Genomic DNA, 8,604 nt, shown 5'->3' with positions numbered 1-8,604 from the left:
GAAAAGCATCTTATTGCTCACTTAGAATGTGGAAATCATTTTCTTCACCAAATTGACCTCAACCCTTCTCTTTTATTTGCAATGACTATATGCTGCTCTGGGGACATTATACGATTGGACGAGCCAGACATTTCATGTGGAAGTTAGCAACAAAACAGAAGGAATCTGGGTCATCGAAGGTACTGGAGCTTTTCTTCCTGGCCCTTGACCTGGATTGTTTTGAGGGACGGAAATAAAAATCCTCTTGTGTTTTTAAGATGTGGTTATTTTGTCATACACAGTCTGACACTAATACACATTTAGTGGCAGAATGCAGGCATCCTGGGTGCATATCTAGGAAACTTCAAAGTACCTGTTGAGTAAGGGCAAAAAAATCAAGTTTGACTCTAAGAGAACAAGAAATATCAGAATGAAAAGGACGAACTGGATCATGTGAACCTTCTCTATGAGGCTTAGTAACTCATACTTCATCAAGTGTGTAACTGAGCCCAGTGATTGTTCAGGCTCTTTTGTGCATGTGCTATTTAAGTAGGCTCACTCAGCACCCACCCACCTCTCTCTACCCTGCCTTTTATTTTGTAAAGCCTGGAAAAAAAACCTCTCAAATTCCTAGCCTTCTTTGCTGCTAGAGCTGGCCAATGAAATGTGGGCTGAAATCTCAGAGGGCTTCTCTCTTAGATAGAAAGGTAAGGCTTCTCTGAAAGGCTTTTGACTTTTGAGCCTTACCTTCTTTTCCCGTGTAAGGCAGATACAAGGCCTAGGGACATGGCAGCAGTGACTCTGGTGTGAGGTCAGAAGCATACATTAAAGACAACAGGGTGAGAGAAAGGACAGGGTTCCTTGAAGACAGCTCCAAGATAACAGCCTTAGGCTAACTCCTCTGGACTTCTTATATGTGAAAAACAAACTTTAGATCATATTTTTGTTCTTGGAGCTAAGAGTATTTATAATAATCACAGTGGCTCAGAACAAAGACTGTGGAGTCAAAACTGTGCTACTTTCCCTCACTAGCTAAGTAAATCACTTAACTCTACAAACCTCAGTTTTCTCATCTGTAAAATAATTATAGCACCTACCTCAGGGATATTGTGAGGAGGAAGGACTTGGCATGTTAAACCATCAGCACAATGTTACTTGTACTTAATAAATGTTAATTGTGATTAACAAACATTAAAAATCAATTATAATAGATGGCAAATATCACCCTTAATTTTTTAAAACTCTAACCTAGTTTCTGCATATTTCTTTGGTAATTGAACCTCCTTTTCTCACTGTAGTTTCTAGTGTTGAGTCTAATTATCTGTAACCACATAACCTCCTTGCTTTATTGTCAATGCCTTTTCTTTGACTTTTGAGGGTTTTTGGAATAGATATTTTATGAACACAAGAGTTCTCTTATCAAGGCCAACTCTGATTCTTTTTTCTTGATGCAACTTTCTCCAGCCTCCCTTCATCCACTGATCTTCTAATGCTTATTCTATAACAGATGCCTAAGTCACAAGGTATTACAAGTATTTAACTTGTAATTTAACTATCTGTATTGTCAGTGGACTAAATTTTCTCAAGGCTATGGACTGTTTTCATCCTTTATGTTGTGATCAGCTCACATTAAAAGTACATGAGCTATCATTCCGTCACAACCAGGCATCACAACATTGAAACTCAGGTTGTGAGAGTTAGGCAACATCCCCAGGGGGATGTCAGTGAGGTGGAGGACTAGGAAGTGCCCTGACAGAGACACTGACTTAACAAGTGTAGGAGTTCCCACTGTGGCACAGTGGGTTAAGAATCTGACTGCAGTGGCTTGGGTCACCAGGGAGGCACAGGTTCGACCCCCTGGCTTGGCACAGTGGGTTAAAGGATCTGGTATTGCTGCAATTACAGCACAAATCACAGCTCCAGGAACTTCCATATGCCAGGGGTGGGCCATAATAAAAACAAACAGAAAAAACAACTAATATATGGACCACAACACTTTCGTGAGTACTTTAGAAGCAAATTAAGAAGTTTCAGCCCCCTGGGCAAAGCTGAGAACAGTCATGCCCCTTCCCTGGGCTAGCAGAGCTTCGTCCCTAGCTCAGTTTCCCCATCATGAAGAGCAGGAGGGAAGAGAATGGAAAATTCTCCCAGGTTCCAAGTTTTTGAGAGCTGCCCGAGTGACTGGTTCCTCTTTGCCGGATTTGGAGTGCTGATGGAACTGGCATGGTTTGGCACCCGAGGGTCTGCAGTGCCCCAGACATAGGCTGGTGTGGCTCTGCACAATCAGGGGAAGGTGCCCAACTTGAAGCTTCATCCTTGGGAGGGAGGAAGAAGTGTGTGCGTCTGGTGTTCCAGCTTTCTGGATGGCTGCCCAAATGACTGGTTTGTGTCTTGCCTGACTTGGCCTGTTGATGTACTTTGGGTGCCTGGGGGACAATGAGAAAAAAGGACAGTGGGGTGGCTTCCTCCTCTAGCACCAAAGAACCTGCAGTACTGCAGATGGACACCAGAGGGAGAAAGAGATCATGAGTGCCTGAAAAAGAAAATGGCAACCCTCTGTAGCAAATCACACACACAAGCCCAGAGTTGTGTCCCTCCAGAAAAGTTCCAGAGGCCCCCAGAATCTATAAATGGGCTGATTGGTGCAGGTCTTCCCTTGTCAAAGCTGGAGGAGGTGGCTGTTTTTTCAAATGCATAGAACTCAGCCAAAAATCAGAAGGCACACAGAGAAGCATGGCCCATTCAATGGTATGAAATTAATTTCCAGAAACCAACTCCAAGGAAGTGATCTAAGAATAACCTGACAATTCAAAATAATGGTTTCAAAGAAGCTCAATGATCTATAAGAGAATGCAGACAGCTAAATGAAATCAGGAAAATGATGCATGAACAAAATGAGAATATGAACAAAGAGAGAAATTATTAACAACAACAACAACAACAACAACAAAGCCAAATTCTGGCATTGAAGAATACAATTGAGCTGAAAAACTCACTCAAAGGATTCAACAGCAGGTTTGATCAAGCAGAAGAATCAACAAAGAGGAAGTTAGGCCATTTGAAATTATCCAGTCAGAGAAGCGAAAGGAAAAGGTGAAGAGAGCCTAAGGTACTTATGGGACTTGAGCAAGCAGACCAATATATGCATCATGGAACTTCCAGAATAGAGATGAGGACAATGTTTGTTTTGAGAAAATAATGGTCCAAACTTCCCAAATCTGAGGAAGGAAACACACATCCAAATTCAAGAGTTAAGCAACATTCTACTAGACTAGAAAACTGATGATTATATTTTTAATGGCCTTTAAAGCAGTTTTATTATTCAAGTGAACTTACCGACTACTTTGAGGGAGAAGCCAACACTGTAAAGAATCAAACCTGTGGTGCTGTTATAATGTCTTATTTGTGTAAGGATGGAAAGGAGAAACAGGTCCAGGGGGAGGATTATAGAAGGGGATACTTTCCTCTTAGCCCTGCCATTTCTATGGGAAAATATCCAATCCACAGACTTTAAAATGAAGTTTATGATGTAATTCATAAGCTCTTTCTTTGAATAAATTTTCTTACCAAAGAACCAAGACTTGAAATCATTCACTCTGTTCTAAACCTTATGCATCTTGCTTATATTTTACGTGGTTTTTAAAAGTCGTATGCTATAAAGTATCACATACTCATCAAAACTGTAGACCCCTCTGGGAATATGATAAAAGAGAGCACGGACCCTAGTATCCTCGAAAAATGCATCCACATACCCAAGTTAGCATTAAATTTCAGAGGTTTTATAGACTGCATGAAGTACACCTTGGATGCCTTATGTATCTGTGGGGACCCCAGTTTTAAAAACTTTGCTTTGATGGAGACCCTGGTGCTGTTTCCCCATGTCCAAAGTGAGAGGGTAGAATAAATGATCCATGCAGTTCTTCCAGCTGGGGGTGAAGTACAATCAAGTACAAAGTCTAAAACAAACCAACTAATTTAGAGTGCTTGCGTAGGCTGGGAGTAGGGTGGGTGGAAACTGAAAAGAAACCACCTTTGTAGTTATTACAGCTAGAGGAAGATTAGACTAGAAAATGAAAAGGTCATACCACTTGCTATCTCTCAACAACCTAAGTCAGGAATGCATGTGTATATTTTTCAGCAAAATTCTCAAAGTCAACAAAGAGAGGAGAGCCAAATATACCCCGAGTATCCCACCAAGAAACCACCTGCTAATATTACACGGTGCTGTGAATCAGAGCAACTAATCAAACATTTATTAAATGAACAGGGTACTAAAAATAAGGAGTCTGTAATTTCGTTAAGTGATGCTTTATGTTAACTTCTGAATTATGCTTTGGAACTCTCTAGGTCATATGTGGTTAACTTTAATAAAAATGTATACATTTTATGTATACATGGGAAAATTGGAAATTTCCTTCAATAACTTTATTCTTTACAAAAGTTATAAATAAATAAAATGATTTAACTTCTAAAGAATGATTATATTGAAGAAGAAGGCATTGCTATCACCATTCTAAATTATGGGAATGCACCCTATTCCTTCACCTTCCAATTCTAGCGGCAAAGTGAAAACTGAGCTGAAATTAAGCTGAACTAGGACATCGCTGCCTGGGATAGACACATATGGTAATAAGCACAGGCATTTCCAAACACGGAACGCTGGGCCCCCAGGGTGAGAGAGAGGGGTCTACTGAATCTTGCACTCGGGCACATCTTCTTCCGAGGAGGCATGCCAAAGGCCTGGCTGGGGAGCCACAGTCTCTGCTTCCGAGGTTTGTTCTTCTGAGGGGAAAAAAAAAAGAAGCAACAACAAAATTAACCTTTGTAAAAGCACACACAAAATCCAGATACAAGTGAAGTGGAAAGGATAGCAGAATTGAGACAGTAGAAATACATGTAGAATGAAACATGACACTTAAACATGGTCATTAAATTCTTCGTTAAAAAGGTTTACGTGGGAGTTACCATCGTGGTTCAGTGGGTAACGAATCTGACTAGCACCCATGAGGGCGCAGGTCTGATCCATGGCCTTGCTCAGTCGGGTTAAGGATCCAGTGTTGCCGTGACCTGTGGTGTAGGTCACAGACGTGGCTCAGGTCCTGTGTTGCTGTGGCTGTGGTGTAGGCCAGCAGCTACAGCTCCAATTTGACCTCCAGCTTGGGACCCTCCACATGCCTCGGGTGCGGCCCTAAAAAGAAAAGAAAAAAAGGTTTATTTTACTTCATCAGGGCTAGAGAAGTTTATTCCCTATTTTCTCATAAAATGAATCATAAGAAAAACCATATTGTACATAAAGCAAAGAATTAAAAAAGTCGTATTAGGAATTCATCAAAGTCAAAATAGGAGATTCAAAGTGAATCAAATACAGATTAACTAAGTTTGATTTTCTTGTGTCTTATTTTTATCTTATTTTTTTTTGCTTTTTAGAGTCGCTCCTGCAGCATGTGGAGGTTCTCAGGCTAGGAGTCTAATTGGTACTACAGCTGCCGGGCTATGCCCAGCCATAGCAACGCAGGATCCGAGCCGCGTCTGCCACTTACACCACAGCTCATGGCAATGATGGATCCCTGACCCACTGACCGAGGCCAGGGATGGAACCCACAACCTCGTGGTTCCTAGTTGGATTTGTTTCCTCTGTGCCAAGACGGGACTCCTTGCGTCTTATTTTTACAAAAAAATAAAATAAAAAATGGTGTGCTAAACAAATACTATATATTTTAGAGAATCTTTGGCCCTCTTTCGAAACTAAATCTAGCATAACTGATTTTGGCAATTATCTTAAGTGTTGAAATCATGTAAATTTCCTTTTATAATTAAAATTAAAAACTGACATTAAATTTTCTTAGACTTATATTTCAGTAAGTCAAGCTGAGATTATGTTCCTTAATTCTAAATTGGTCAGTTTCTGATTTATGTATCCCTCCAACCTACTCTTTTATTGATTTCACTTAAAAAATTGTACCAGAGATCCATATATTGATAAAAAGATTTAATCTTTTTTTGAGGTTGGATTAATCCATATTATGCATGTACCTTTGGCACTTCAGATAAGATCAAAAGGTGATTGTAAGACTTCATCAGCTTCTCAAAAGACTCTTCTAAAATGTGTTTGTGTGTGTTTGCAGCAAAAGTTCCATGAAGTGCTAGCTAATGGAAGGTCCTTAAATGTTTGTTAAATACTATTCAATGACATGAATAGTTAAATTTTTTGTCCAAATTGCTTTGTTCCTTACTATATCCCTAAGAGCACTGTCAGACTGCTGACTTGATCTGGTTTTGATGTGTAGTTGGTAAGAATGAAGTGATTCCTTCTTGGTCACAAAGCAGTGCTTTCATAAACCCTGGCAATCTTTGCTCAGAGCTTTCAAAGATCTGGCAGCTGCCTCTTTTGGTGTAGATGACTGCTTTAGATTTCCACAAATAGGGTATTTCTGAGAGGGATATAATGCTGTCACAAAGGGCTATGGTCCATGTACACTTGGGCATGTGATAAATGCTGTGTGGTGAGAAAGACTGAGAAAAACCCTATTTCAGAATTTCTCCTGACAAATTCTCACCTCTGTGTACAGCACCCCCACAGAGCGGGGATGTCCTTGACGCCACCCCACTCCATCCAACCAGGCATCTAGCACTGCTGATTTTACCGCCAAGTCTCTCCCATCTGCCCGTGTTCATGCTGTCACACCCTTGCTCTTGCAACTGTCAAACTCTTGTTCTTATGATTTGCTGGTTACCTTATAGCTGAGGTAATGTTTTCAAAATTTACAAGTCATCATGTTCCTCTGCTATTGTTTAAAGTCTTTCAAAGGCGTCCTAAATATGCTTTCAGGATCAAGTTTAAATTCCTTTATACCATCCACAAAGTCTCGCCGCACATCTGGCCCGCCCTTCTCTCTGACTGCATCCACAGGAGCCTACATTCCTCGTGCTCTGGCTGCATTGTATTTCTTTCACCCTTTCCCCGGCTGTGGTCCCTCCTGCCCTGGGTCCTGGCTGGGACTGCTACTCTTCCATCTCCCTGAAATGCTTTCTCTCCCCTCTTTTCTAAGTAACCTGTATATTTACATACCTGGGCAAAGGCCTAAACCTGAGTTATCAAAATAGCGAACTGGAGGAGGTATTGGCAAAGTCTTGGATCGTCTATCAAAAAACCAAGATTTCGGCGATTCCTTTGGCCCAGGATCTTGTAAATTCTGTTCCTTGCAGTGAGAAGGCATATGCTGTCTCTTTTTAGAGGCTGTTCCAGTCACTATAGGAGACTTTGGAGAATTCTCACAAGCTACTTCTTTATGAGCCTCTCTTTTAAGAGTTTTCTCCTTCCATGTTTTGACTTCATTGGAAAGATGATGATTATTGCTGAAATGTGGGGGGGGGAGAAAGGAGACTGTGATTCCTGCAATACATTCACATTTAAATTAAAAAAATTGTTTTAAATTGTAGTAAAATATATATAACATGTAATTTATTGTTTTATCAGATTTATATTTTAATTTTAACCTAATGCTGCCTGTTTGGATTGTTTCCAGTTCAGAAAATGAAATGTGGTCAGTATAAATTGTAGTAAATCTTCATAATCATAGAGTTTTGAAAAGAAAACTCAGAGCATGTCATTGGCTTTATACATGAATCAATGATATCATCCAGGGTTTATTTACTGATAATTTGTGGCCATCATTTGATAAACTAGCCTTCTGGATAGATGACTCTAATGTACTGCTGTTTTAAAATAAATAATCCACGGTGCTTTTCTGGATTAGCTATGGTCTTGCTTCTATAGGCAATGCCACCAGCCTTTATTCAGTTTCTCCAGAGGAAAACCTGGCCAACAATCCTAGGGACCTTTCTCTCCTTTATTTTATGTCAGCCAAGTCTGTTGATATAACCTCATACTTATTTCTCCAATTCACCTCCTTATTTTTATGTGCATTGGTGCCATTCTAGTCCATGCCAAAATTGTCTTTTTCTTGGACAACAGATGCCTAAATCAGACCCTTTTACACTGAGGTGCTATCTATCTCATCAGGCCATGCCTTAAAATTCTCCACTGGAGGTAACCTTCCGTTACATTTAGGATACCATCCCAACATCCTCAGATTGACCTCTAAGGGCCTGTGGAGTCTGGACTAGTTAACTCTGGCATCTCATCTTGCACTTCACTCTGTCTCATTCTCTATGCCTTGGCCACACTGGATGTCTCTCAGTTCTACCAACTGTTTACTCTTCCTGATTCAAAGCCTGTGCAGATGCTGTTTCCTCAGCCCAGAAGGCTTACCTGCCTCTCCCTTCATCTGGCCTAATTTCTACTCATTTTTCACATCTCTTCTTATAGTTTGTTGATCACCACCCTTCTCCATACCTAGATAAGGTTTGAGTTCTTTGTTACATACCCTTTCATAATGTACTATTTTTTTTGTTGTTGTTTGCTTAATAGCACACATTACAAATATTTAGTTATTTGTAATCTTTGCCCCCTCAAAGATCTTTTTTCACTTCCTAGTTCTCGGCTTAGTTATTAAAAACAGGTCAGTTGATAAACAGCAAACACCTGAAATGGTACTACCATATTCTTATTCCTTTAAAAAAAGATGTACCACATTAACTTTAAACATTACTTTCTCTATATGT

The 8,604-nt window shown here is 40.2% G+C and overlaps 1 protein-coding gene across 1 annotated transcript in view; it reads right to left on the bottom strand.

Annotated features, from left to right (window-relative positions):
• Positions 1-4,389: 4,389 nt before the first annotated feature.
• Positions 4,390-8,604, bottom strand: part of CENPE (centromere protein E) — a 78,362-nt gene continuing 74,147 nt past the window's right edge. The window contains exons 49-50 of the mRNA XM_047799137.1: positions 7,049-7,335; positions 4,390-4,761 (exon numbers count right to left, since the gene is read on the bottom strand). Of these exons, the coding sequence (XP_047655093.1) occupies positions 4,667-4,761; positions 7,049-7,335 (382 nt within the window). The 3' untranslated portion in view covers positions 4,390-4,666. The remainder of the gene's footprint in view (positions 4,762-7,048; positions 7,336-8,604) is intronic.

The sequence above is a fragment of the Phacochoerus africanus genome, chromosome 10, assembly GCF_016906955.1.
Source record: "Phacochoerus africanus isolate WHEZ1 chromosome 10, ROS_Pafr_v1, whole genome shotgun sequence".
Taxonomy (NCBI): domain Eukaryota; kingdom Metazoa; phylum Chordata; class Mammalia; order Artiodactyla; family Suidae; genus Phacochoerus; species Phacochoerus africanus.
The sequence above is the reverse complement of the archived record's forward strand: the minus strand, read 5'-3'. Positions and strand labels throughout refer to the sequence as shown.